This window comes from Aquarana catesbeiana, linkage group LG06 (assembly GCF_042186555.1).
Source record: "Aquarana catesbeiana isolate 2022-GZ linkage group LG06, ASM4218655v1, whole genome shotgun sequence".
Taxonomy (NCBI): domain Eukaryota; kingdom Metazoa; phylum Chordata; class Amphibia; order Anura; family Ranidae; genus Aquarana; species Aquarana catesbeiana.
This window is the reverse complement of record NC_133329.1, coordinates 392539800-392553352: the sequence shown is the minus strand read 5'-3', so window position 1 is coordinate 392553352 and position 13553 is coordinate 392539800. Positions and strand designations below refer to the sequence as shown.

Below are 13553 nucleotides of genomic sequence, written 5' to 3'. Positions count from 1 at the left end.
AGGACCATTGCCTCGCTGCTGTGGTAGGCCCCAGACAGGCTTCTGGGCCCACCCACACGCTGCAGCAACGTGGTCCTCCCGGTCGGAGGACCATGCGGAAGTACTCCTAACACATACCTGTTGGCCAGGAGGGCCAGCAGGTGGAACGAAAGACCCTAAAACATGGTGTCTGCCCATAAATACCCTCTCCCAGAATGCAACTCGGAGGACCACCTCTGCCGAGTTATCTCCGGGACAGAGGAGCACTCATACGCTTCAACGTGTTGCCTTTCAAACACTGACCCATGGTGACAACGACACCCACCGGCACAGTGTGAAACTACATACAACACAGCCAAACTGGAACAGAGGCAAATCCGACTATGTATGAACAGGTAACCCACTAAATTTACCTATAAGCGGTAGATTAAAAATCTACCAGCGCTACACAAGATCAGCAAGTTTTCAGGAATACAGAACACAGGGATCAGAGCTGAAGACAATCCAGCAATGGAGCTAGGCAGGTCTAAAAGGCCGCTGGGCGCCAGGATCTGCGGGCACGCCCGTGCGTGCATAAGCACGTCGTGGCGAGCACACGCATGCATTCTTGTCCTTGCACATCTTTCTAAACTCCTATGCATGCGCATGAAAATGAGCACTTGCTCCACGAGGTTCCCATCACAGGGCCGCTTAGTCCAATGCTACTTACAGATACCCCCTTAGCTCCCTCGCCTCCTTTATCCCACTCGCGTGGATGCCAAGGCATTCCTTTTTGGATTCACATCACAGACACAGCAGCATTTTTTCCCACCGACACCGATGCATGAGTACCGTATATACTCGAGTATAAGTCGACCTGAATATAAGCCGGGACCCCTAGTATAAGCCTAGGTTGAGAAAAGCGCAGCTACTGTAAGTGGAAAAGAGGGTCAACAATGCCCATTTGCAGCCTCACTGTGCCCATTTGCAGCCATAGGTCCCCCGCACTTCAAACTCAGTAGTTAAGAGTTCCTAGAAGCCCCCTAGCTGCAGCCAAAATTTGGGGTCTCTGAACCCAAAGGGTCCCGAAATGACATTGCTGCAGATGGACACAGTTGACCGACTTTGGGGCCCCGTATCTCGGGGCCACTTAGTGCTAAGAACCCCAAATTTGGTGTGCAAACCCAGTGGAACTAGCACCATAATATATCCAAAGCGGGGGTTCCTAGCACTAAGTGGCCCCGAGATACAGGGCCCCAAAATCGGTTCAGAAAATGTCTAGCACTTTTCTGCAGCAGAGAATGACATTTTCCAAACCGACTTTGGGGCCCCGTATCTCCAGTGACACCACCTACATAGCTGCATTTTTTTCACCCACTGACATCAATGCATGGGGTATTGTTTCTTTCCAGTGATACCACCGATACAGAGGCGTTTTTTTCCCCCACTGACACCAACGCATTTGATATTTTTCTTTCCAGTGACGCCACAGATATAGCGGCATTTTTTCCCCCACTGACACCAATGCATGGGGTATTTTTGCCTTCCAGCCACACCACCAACACAGTGATGTTTTTTTTCCCGCCGCTGGCACCAATGCATTGGGTAATTTTTCCTTCCAGTTACACCACCAACATAGTGAAATTGTTCCCCCACTTCCACCAATGCATGGGGTATATTTTCCTTCCAGTGACACCGCGGACACAGGGGCGTCACTATTAAGTCCTCCAATTTGCTGCACTATGCCACAACCATTACATACATTTTGGCACATCACTCACCATTATTACCCCAGTCCCCAATTCTTCACCTTTGTCCCAGCCCCGTTCACAGGCCCATTGATTAATAAAAGTTCCCAGGTATACTAATGGCGTCCCTTTTCTAGTGCTGCTCTATGAGGGATTCCATGAGACCAATACCAAGACAGATTCAGGTACTTACACCTTCTGCTATTAAAAACACATTTCATAATGTCTTAAAGTAGAACTAAAGGCAAAACTTTTTTTTTTATTCATTTTGGATAGAGTGGAGAGGGATTAGAACCCCTGTCAGTTTATATTGCGGCCTGTGCCCCCCCCCCCCGTTAGGGAGATTCCCCCTCTATATTTGTCCTGTTTACCATTATCATTGAAAGTCAAAGTTAACCACTTCAGCCCCGGACTATTTGGCTGGCCAAAGACCAGAGCACTTTTTGCAATTCGGCACCACGTCGCTTTAACTGACAATTGCGCGGTCGTGCGACGCTGCACCCAAACAAAATTGACGTCCTTTTTTCCCCTCAAATAGAGCTTTCTTTTGGTGGTATTTGATCGCCTCTGCGATTTTTATTTTTTGCGCTATAAACAAAAAAAGAGCGACAATTTTGAAATTATTGTTTACTTTTTGCTATAATAAATATCCCCCAAAAATATATAAGCATTTTTTTCCTCAGTTTAGGCCGATACGTATTCTTCTACATATTTTTGGTAAAAAAAAAAAAAAAAAATCGCAATAAGCGTATATTCATTGGTTTGCGCAAAATTTATAGCGTCTACAAAATAGGGGATAGTTTTATGGCATTTTTATTATTAATTTTTTTTTTTTTTTTACTAGTAATGGCGGCGATCTGCCATTTTTATTAGGACTGCGACATTATGGCGGACAATTTTGACACATTTTTGGGACCATTGGCATTTTTACTATAAAATTGCATTGATTACTGTAAAAACGTCACTGGCAGTGAAGGGGTTGACCACTAGGGGGCAGTAAAGGGGTTAAGTGTGTCCTCGTGTGTGTTTAACTGAAGGGGGGAGGGGACTGTGCAGGGGAGATGACAGATCGCTGTTCATACTCTGTATGAACAGACGATCTGTCTGTTCTCCCCTCAGAGAACCGGAAACTGTGTGTTCACACACACAGATCTCGGTTCTCGGTGTGCCCCGTGCGATCGCGGGAGCCCGGCGGTAATCGCGACCGCCCGACACTCGCATCGGCTCCATGGGCGAGCAAGGGGTGCCTCCGGCGGCGCGCACACGCCCCCTAGTGGCCGTCTATGTTACCGACGTAACATGACGGCAATTCGCGCAGCCGAGCCATGTTGCCGCAGTACAACTCCGGCGCCTGATCGGCATGCAGTTAAAGAAATTCTCAAATTTTGGGTTGTCTCCAGAAAAATAATAGAGTGGAAATATTCCAATGGGGGCACTAGTTATGGAGACCTCGGGGGTCCCCAAGGAATTCCCTTAATTTGCACGAATTTCTTCTCACTTCCTGTTTGGCTGTGGGACAGGAAGTGAAAGGAAATCTCCCTAATGAGATAACGATGGCAAAAAAAACTGACCCTTCCTTACTCTATCCAAAATGAAATAAAAAGTTTTGCCTATATTGTGAAAGATGTTTTTTTTTTTTGAGGCACAACTATTAAAAAATATACTGTATTCAATCCAAAAAAGTATAAAAACATTAAAATCTATCATACAATATTCCATAAAATAGATGCTGGGCCCTCAGGTCAAGATGGTACTTTATAATTATGACACATGTACAGTATATGTATACATTTTCTTATCCAGATCAATTTTGATACAATATTTGACTGGCGGCTCCTGAAGAAGTGGATTATTCCATGAAACGCGTCGGACCATAAAAGACCAGCATATATGTATAACACAAAACAAAAAGTTTTGGTGAAACTGATGAATAAGATTGTATTATGGATCAATTTTATGGAATAATGTATGTGTCAGAAATCATGAATCAGATTGAGACAGAAGTACAGTTAAATCTTGTGGCCCATATACACAATCCGAATATCGTACGAAAACTGTCGTCTGAGGAAGAATCGTACGATTTTCGGATCGTGTGTACACTGCTTTCGACAGCCGATCACAACAGTTCATCCGATATTATTTGATCGGACATGCACGAAAATTTTCCTCGTACGATATCAGATCGTACGATTTTCGTTTAGTCAGTATAGTTGTCGTCCGAAAATACAATACAAATACATCACAACACATGACATAACTTCCGATTTTTTCTTTATGTTGTACGAGATTTTTCGTGACTTTATTTACCTATTCAATTTCTACTTGCGACAATTAAGCGAAAAAGGTCGTATGATATTCGGATCGTGAGTACGGGCCATTAGTCCGTAGGGTTCAATATTGAGTTGGCTTTGCAGCAATAACAGCTTCAACTCTTCTGGGAAGGCCGTCCACAAGGTTTAGGAGTGTGTCTATGGGAATGTTTGATCATTCTTCCAGAAGAGCATTTGTGAGGTCAGGCACTGATGTTGGACGAGAAGGCCTGGCTCGCAGTCCCCACTCTAATTCATCCCAAAGGTGTTCTATCAGGTTGAGGTCAGGACTCTGTGCAGGCCAGTCAAGCTCCTCCACCCCAAACTCGCTCCTCCATATCTTTCCTGACCTCAACCCAATAGAACACCATTGTGATGAATTAGAGCGGAGACTGCGAGCCAGGTAGTGCATGTTGTGCTTTTCGTCAGCGCTGGGGAAATGCAATGCAACACGATGCGCTGGTGTGAACTGCATTCATAAGGAACCTTTTTTTTTTTTTTTTTTATTGCCGTGCATTGGGAATGCGCTCACAAAATGCATCTGGTGTGATTATACACTAAATCTGCAGCTTTCATTAACCACTTCAATACCCGGCACTTATACACCTTCCTGCCCAGGCCAATTTTCAGCGCTGTCGCACTTTGAATGAAAATTGCGCGGTCATACAACACTGTACCCACACTACATTGTTATCATTTTGTTCCCACAAATAGAGCTTTCTTTTGGTGGTATTTGATCACCTCTGGGGTTTTTATTTTCTGCTAAACAAATAAGAAGAAGACCGAAAATTTTGAAAAAAAACTTTTTTTTTGGTTTCTGTTACAAAACTTTGTAAATAAGTACGTTTTCTCCTTCACTGACGGGCACTGATAAGGCGGCACTGATGGGCAGCGATGATGGGCACTAATATGTGGCACTGATAGGTGGTACTGATACGCGGCACTGATAGGCACTGAAAGGCGGCACTGATAGGCGGCACGGATGGGCAGTGATAGGTGGCACAGATGGGAATGAATGGGCACTGATAGGTGGCACTGATGTACACTAATGGATGGTACTGATGGGCATCACTGATTTGGTAGGCATTATTGTTCGGCACTGATTGGCATCCATTGTGGGCACTAAATGGCATCCATTGTGGGCACTAATTGGAATCCCTGGTGGTCTAGGGTGGCATACCTGGTGGTGACTAGTGGTGGGCATCCCTGGTGGCGTCCCTGGTGGTCCAGTGTGGGCATCCTCGGGGGGGCTGGAGCTATGGTTGCCACCTCATCCCTTTAAACCCGAACACATAATAATTACACAGGTTCTGTGGCTGATTAAGGTGGTAATTAAACACACTTGGTGCCTTATCTGTATTTACCGTATTTATCGGCGTATAACACGCACCTCAATTTAGGAGGGAATTTTAAGGAAAAAAAACTTTTAGGAGGGAACTTGAAGGGAAAAAAACTACATTTAAATGCCCATCATTGCAGCCTTCTCAGTAAAGCCTTGCCCCAGTGCAGCCATGTCAGTGCAGCCATGTCAGTGCAGCCATGTCAGTGCAGCCTTTGCCAGTGCAGCCATGTCAGTGCAGCCTTGCCAGTGCAGCCATGTCAGTGCAGCCATGTCAGTGCAGCCATGTCAGTGCAGCCTTCCCCAGTGTCCAGTGCAGCCTTGCCCCAGTCCAGCCTTGCCCCAGTCCAGCCTTGCCCCAGTGCAGTCTTGCTGAAGCCTCTGAGCTTCAAAATCGCCGACCACGATTTGAAAATGGCACCGCCGGCGCCGAAATACACAGAGCCGGTCCTCGGCTCTTCTCGGCGGCTCTCGTTTACTTTCGGCTCCACTCGGACGGTGAGCGGAGCTATCCGAAACTAGCCGAGTATACTCGGCTAGGTTCGGGCGGCGCTCGAGTGAAACCGAAAGCGGCCGAGAAGAGCCGAGGACCGGCACTGTGTATTTCGGCACCGGCGGCGCCATTTTCAAATCGCGGTCAGCGATTTTTTCGTTCTGACAGGTCAGGATCGCAGGGGATCGGCGTATAACACGCACCCGCGATTTTCCCCTGATTTTAAGGGGAAAAAAGTGCGTGTTATACGCCGATAAATACGGTAATTAGCCTCAGAACCTTTGTAATTCATATGTGTTCGGGTTTAAAGGGATGAGGTGGCAACTCTAGGTTGCGCTGATAATCAAGACCTCCCTTGTCAGAGGAACAGCCGATTGGCTCTCATCTACTCGTGTCTGTCAGACGCGAGTGAGGAAAAGCTGATCAACAGCTCTTCCTGTTTACACTGTGATCAGCCGTGATTGGACACGGCTGATCACATGGTAAAGAGTCTCCGCCAGAAACTCTACCTAGATCAGAGTTACGGTGTGTCAGAATGACACACCGCAACAACGATCACCGCGATGCCCGCCCCCCGAGGGCGCGCAGCGGCTTGATATCCTGGCGACATCATACAACGTCCGGTCAGGATATCGCAACCACTTTGCTGCCGTCATATTGCTATATGGCGGGCGGCAAGTGGTTAAAATAATACCCGTTGATTCTGCCATGAACGTCTTTGTTCATGCACTTCCTTTTATATGGTGACGACAACGCTGTGTCCCTGTCTCCCATTTGCTCTCCTGCGTTGTCACCCCGTCACATGGAAACTATAAGCGGCCACGCCCACGCGCACCGATGTCACCGTGGGGGGGAAGCTGGTCCAGAACAATGATGTGCAGCTGACGATCATCAAGCGAGCGCATGTAGATGGGAAGCGGCTGAAAGAGGCTGGAGGCGATCAGCAGCACTGAGATACAACAACGTATTGGAAAAAAAAAAGTGAAAATAAATGTTACTGCGTTTTTGCAAAAAAAACGAAATATCATCCAGTTTGGGGGTTGGCATCTAGTTCTACAAAAAAAAAAAAAAAAAAACGTGAACGATCCGTGGCCCCTGGGCCCCCGTTTTTTTTTATCTGGCAGTGACTCTGCATTTCACAGGCTTAAGTCAGTTTTTTTTTTTTTTCCCCTTCGCCTCCCCTTAATGTCGCTGATGAGGATTTTCGCCTTTTTTCACCGCGGAATTTGATGGACACGCAGAGTGAGTCTCTTAAGTGAGCATGATGTGTGTGGAATGTCCCTGACGCCTTGCGATATGTCTGACTCCTGAGTTATATCTTTGCCTGGGGCACCTGCTGAAGGATCCCTGCAAGACTGAGAACCTTTCAGAGGCAGCAGGAAAGACAAACAGGGGCAGAAGATGAGGGCTGTCCAGACCCCCCCCCCCCCATCACCGGCCGGCGTGGAGCCCAACGTTGCACAACGTTCGATGTTCTAAGGAACGTGATTGGAATCATTTCTGCTGGATAAGGCGTTAACCAGAAAAAGGAGGCTTTCCGATAACCTTGGCGTGATATCTGCATTACATGGTGTGAAACAAAGAAAAAAAAGAGGAATTATTGGGGGGCTCTGAGCTACGTGTTAAAGCAGAATTTTCACACCGTATTTGCGCAGCGGTCTTACAAGCGTGCTTTTTTTGGAAAAAAAATCACTTTTTTGAATAAAAAAATAAGACAACAGTAAAGTCAGCCCAATTTTTTTTATATTGTGAAAGATGATGTTACTCCGAGTAAATTGATACCCAATATGTCACGCTTCAAAATTGCGCCCGCTCGTGGAATGTCCTCAAACTTTTACCCTCAAAAATCTCCATAGGCGACGTTTAAAAAATTCTACAGGTTGCATGTTTTGCGTTACGGAGGAGGTCTAGTGCTAGAATTATTGTTCTCGCTCTAACGATTGCAACAATACCTCACATGTGTGGTTTGAGCACCGTTTTCATATGCGGGCGCTACTCACGTATGCGTTCGCTTCTACGCGCAAGCTCGTTGGGACAGGGTTTTTTTTTTAAAAATAAATTTTATTTTTATTATTTATTTGACATTATTTTATTTATTTTTACACTGTTTAAAAAAAAAAAAAAATTGTGTCACTTTTATTCCTATTACAAGGAATGTAAACATCCCTTGTAATAGAAAAAAGCATGACAGGTCCTCTTAAATATGAGATCTGGGGTCAAAAAAGACATCAGATCTCATATTTACACTAAAATGCAATTAAAAAAAAAAAAAAAAAAGTCATTAAAAAAATGACATTGAAAAAAATGTGCCTTTAAGACGTACGGGCGGAAGTGACGTTTTGACGTCGCTTCCGTCCAGCAGTGTCATGGAGACGAATGGGCGCCATCTTCCCCTCACTCATCTCCAGGCACAACACTGAGAAGGACGCAATCGCCTCCGCCGCTACCGATGGCTCCAGTAAGCGGCAGAGGGCACCGGATCGCGGCGGGAGGGGGGGCCCTCTCCCCCCACCGATAAAAGTGATCTCGTGGTGAATCCGCCGCAGAGACCACTTTTATCTGAAAGCCGACCGCCGCACGAAAACGGGGATACTGGGGTTATGGCAGCTAGCTGCTGCCATAACAACGATATCCGCCGGCAAACTTTGGATGTACATCGGCGTGCGGCGGTCGGCAAGTGGATAATAAATATCCCAATTTAAAAAAAAATTATTTAAAAAAAAAATTCCCTCAGTTTAGGCCGATATTTATTTATTATTTATTTCAGGTACTTATATAGTGCTGTCAATTTACGCAGCGCTTTAAATATACATTGTACATTCACATCAGTCCCCGCCCTCAAGGAGCTTACAATCTAAGGTCCCTAACTCACATTCATACATTCATACATACTAGGGACAATTTAGACAGAAGCCAATTAACCTACCAGCATCTCTTTGGAGTGTGGGAGGAAACCAGAGTACCCGGAGGAAAACCCACGATATGTATTCTTCTACATATCTGTGGTAAAAAAAAAAAAAAATCGCAATAAGCGTATATTGATTGGTTTGCGCAAAAGTTATAGCGCCTACAAAATAAGATATTGATTTATGACATTTTTATTTATTTATTTATTTTTACTAGTAATGGCGGCGATCTGTGATTTTTATCGTGATTGCGACATTGCGGCCGACAGATCGGACAGTTTTGACACTATTTTGGGACCATTGACATTTATACAGCGATCAGTGCTATAAAAATGCACTGATTACTGTAAATTTATTATACATATTATAAATGTCACTGGCAGGGAAGGGGTTAACACTAGGGGAAAATCAAGGGGTTAAATGTGTTACCTAGGGAGTGATTCTAACTGTGGGGGGAGGGGACTGACTAGAGGAGGAGACCGATCAGTGTTCCTGATTAGGAACACACGATCGGTCTCCTCTCCCCTGACAGGAAGTGTTTACGCACACAGATCCACGTACCTGCTCTGTCACGAGCAATCGCAGGTGTCTCCATCGAAAAGGGGAAGCTTTGCTTGTTTGCACCCCCCCCCCCTACTGGCACATCTGGCACTTTTTAGGGGGGGGGGACAGATACCTGTCAAAACCAGGTATCCGCTCCCACTTCTGGGTAAGATTGCTGCACAAGGGCAATCTACGTCATTTCTGGCTCCTCCCCCCCGCTGCCTCCTGGGAGATACACAGGTCCCAGAAGACAGCGGGACGATTCAGAAAGAGCAGTATGACTCGCGCATGCGCAGCAGGTAAGAGGCTGTGGAGTCGCAAGCTGAAGATGCTGGTGCCTGCACCCAGGGGTTGGACGGATCGACTTGGGGGGCCGACATCGTGGGATCCCTGGATAGGTAAGTGTCCTTATATTATTATGTTATTTTTTATTTTTTTTTCACAGTCCTGAACTCCTCTTTAAGTAACATGGACAAATCTTGTGCCACCCCCAGCCTAGGATTGGACATTCTCTGTCCCCCTCCCCCTGGATCACACTGCTGCCTTATACACACACAATGCTCGGGATCTCTGCCCCCCTCCCCCTCGATCGCAATGCTGCCTTATACACACAATGCTCCGGTTCTCTGCCCCCCCGGATCGCACTGCTGCCTTATACACACACAATGCTCGGGATCTCTGCCCCCCTCCCCCTCGATCGCAATGCTGCCTTATACACACAATGCTCCGGTTCTCTGCCCCCCCTGGATCGCACTGCTGCCTTATACACACACAATGCTCGGGATCTCTGCCCCCCTCCCCCTGGATCGCACTGCTGCCTTATACACACAATGCTCCGGTTCTCTGCCCCCCCTGGATCGCACTGCTGCCTTATACACACACAATGCTCGGGATCTCTGCCCCCCTCCCCCTCGATCGCAATGCTGCCTTATACACACAATGCTCCGGTTCTCTGCCCCCCCTGGATCGCACTGCTGCCTTATACACACACAATGCTCGGGATCTCTGCCCCCCTCCCCCTCGTTCGCACTGCTGCCTTATACACACAGTGCTCCAGCTCTCTGCCCCCTTCCCCCTGGATCGCGCTGCTGCCTTATACACACAATTCTCTGGATCTCTGCCCCCTCCCCCCTGCACTCTGCATCACACTGCTGCCTTACACAGACTCATCTTTGGCTCTCACCTCCTTATCCAGCTATGTGCTCGAGCTCCGTGCTTCCATAGTCTGTGATCAGAGCTGCCATTGGAAGTTCCCTCCTTCTTCACCTCCTGCTCTCTGCACTACTCCCGGCATCTGCCTCCGAGTTCACAGGAGCCAGAACTACATAAGAGGCATCGCGTATCAACGTGCGCTGACAGTATTGATTGTCAGCGCACATTGAGAACAACACTGGACACAACATTGGACGGTATATATCTGCCACAATGCTTGCGGCAGAGTCCCTAGGAAGCACCAACATTTTCTCATTGATCATCCGTGGTGTGCCCGGGATAGGCCCAAATTCCGGCCTAGCAGCCCGGGCAATACAAGACAGCCGTCCGGGTGGCACAGAACCACGATCACCTGACTCCACCCAAATATATAGGTTCTCCCAGCAGGCCAAGGGATTTAGGAAAACCCCTGCCCATTGGCTGGGACACCCCATATACCCATAATCTAACCTGGCATTGCCCTTCTCATATCTAATGCCACCAGGTACCTGGCTACCTAGCGGCAAAAGAGAGAAGTTAAGCAATTACCGACAGAGTGAAATTAATTGATCCTCAACAATCAGCCAAGGTAGCTATACCTGGCAGGTAAATTTAGGAGCAACCCTACCTAAACACCAGAGTGCTACACAGTCAAAAAATGTAAAAAAAAAACAAAAAAAAAACTTCACCAGAGTAGTACAATGTTACTTTTGTAACACTTTATTGCTCTGGTGACAGTGTGTTAAATTATTAAAAAAATAAAAAGTAATAAAAAATAAAAAAAATTGAAAAAAAACAATTTTTTTTAAACATACTATCACCAGTCAGTGTCCTTGATCACTGCCACACCAGATATATGATGATGCTGTACTGCACTCGTGACACAAAAACTATTGTTTTTTAATTTCTTAATTTTCCAAAAAATTACAACTTCAATGCCTCTTAGACCCCTTTCACACTGAGGCGTTTTTCAGATGCTATAGCGCTAAAAATATCGCCTGCCTAGCGCCTGAAAAAAGACTCAGCTGCAAACCCAGTCTGAAAGCCCGAGTGCTTTCACACTGGGGTGCTGCGCTGGCAGGGCGTCACAAAAAGTCCTGCCAGCAGCTTCTTTGCAGCGGTGAATACACCGCTCCTTCACCGCTCCTCCACCGCTCCTCCACCGCTCCTGCCCATTTAAAACAATGGGGCAGCGCTGCCATACCGCCGGCAAAGCGCCGCTGCAGCGGCATTTTGTGGGCGGATTTAACCCCTTTTTTGGCCGCTAGCGGGGGTTAAAAACGCCCTGCTAGCGGCCGAATAGCGCCGCTAAAACGCCGCTTTACCGCTGACGCCTGGGGCAGGTCAAGTGTGAAAGGGGTCTTACAAAAGACTGTCTATTTTCCAAAAAGGGATCATTTGGGGGATATTTGTACTGTTCCGGCGTTTTCGGGCCTCAGTACATCAGGATTGATCAATTTTCAGATATATCCCATAGTTTAACTTTCCTATAGACTAAATAATATACACTGATTTGGGTTATTTTCACCAAAGAAAAGTAGCAGAATGCAGTTTGGGCTAAATTTCTGAAGAAAGATTATTTATTTGCAAAATTGTATAACAGAAATAAAGAAAAACTTGTTTTTTTCCAACATTTTCAACCTTTTTTTTTTTCTTTTACTAAATAAACTGTGGTGATTAAATACCACCAAAAGACATCTCCTATTTGTGTGAAAAAAATAAATAAACAAATGTGGGTACAGTGTAGCATGACCGCGCAATTCTCATTCAAAGTGTGACAGCGCCAAAAGCTGAAAATTGGCCTGGGCAGGAAGGGGATGACAGTGCCCGGTATTGAAGCGGTTAAATAAAACACTGATGTGAATATTCTAAGTTCTGTTAATATTCATTTGTACCCGGACTGTTCAGATAGATGCTTTTGTCTCCTCCAAATGAGAACAGTGTTATTAGTGGGGAGATGAAATAAGGCAGTCAGTGGCTGGCACTATATTATGTTACATTTACTACACTGTGGCTGACAATGGGCTGCAGTTGGCAAAACCAAAACCCCCAAAGCGTATGGACTTCGGCCAAGAGAGGGGAGCTATCGCATGACACGGGAAAATTGGCAATTTGCTCCCGTTTAGTTCCGGCGCTTGTAGAGAACATATCATTTCTACAGGATGATTAGTCTGATTGACAGGTGAATATTTCCCAATGTCTCCAGCCACGTTATGAATTTAATTTTGACTTTCTGTGATCTGTTGCCTTGCAGATATCCGGGAGACGGCGTTCGTCTACGCCATCACCGCCGCCGGAGTGATCCACACCGTGACCCAGGCCTGCAGCATGGGAGAGCTGATGCAGTGTGGATGCGAGGTGACGCGAAACTGGGGGCCCCCTCCGCCGCTGGCCATGGGACCCGGGGCTGACGGCTCGGCCTGGGAGTGGGGGGGCTGCGGAGACGACGTCGAATACGGCTACGAAAAGTCACGACAATTCATGGATGCCAAGAGGAAAAAGGGGAAAAGCGACATACGAACCCTCATAGACCTCCATAACAATGAGGCTGGGCGACTGGTGAGTAGGAAAAATGTGAGAATTGACGATTGGTTCATTTTACTCAGATGTGCCAGAAAAATCCACCAAGATTGGCATAGTTTCATACCGTAGACCAGGGGTCTCCAAACTTTCTAAACAAAGGGCCAGTTTACCGTCCTTCAGACTTCAGGGGGCCCGGACTGTGGCCATTGAGAGTAGAAAATGTCCCGGTATAAGTGGGTGTAACCAATGCCCCATCTTTGGTGTCAGTAAGAGAAATTTTGCCCCATCATTGGTGTGGTTGGGAGGAATTGTGCCCCATCATTGGTGTCATTGGGCCCCATTGTTGGTGTCACTGGTGTCACTGGGAGGAATTGTGCCCCTTCATTGGTGCTCATTGGGCTCCATTGTTGGTCTCACTGGGAGGATTTGCGCCCCATCGATGGTGTCACTGTGCCCTATTGTTGGTGTCATTGGGAGGAATTGTGCCCCATCGTTGGGGTCTTTGGGAGGAATTATGCTTCTTTTGTTGGTGTCAGATAGGGG

The 13553-nt window shown here is 46.7% G+C and overlaps 1 protein-coding gene across 1 annotated transcript in view; it reads left to right on the top strand.

Moving 5' to 3' along the window:
- WNT6 (Wnt family member 6) overlaps positions 1-13553 on the top strand; it is a 167866-nt gene that overhangs the window by 120614 nt on the left and 33699 nt on the right. The window contains exon 3 of the mRNA XM_073634348.1: positions 12742-13046. Within this exon, the coding sequence (XP_073490449.1) occupies positions 12742-13046 (305 nt within the window). The remainder of the gene's footprint in view (positions 1-12741; positions 13047-13553) is intronic.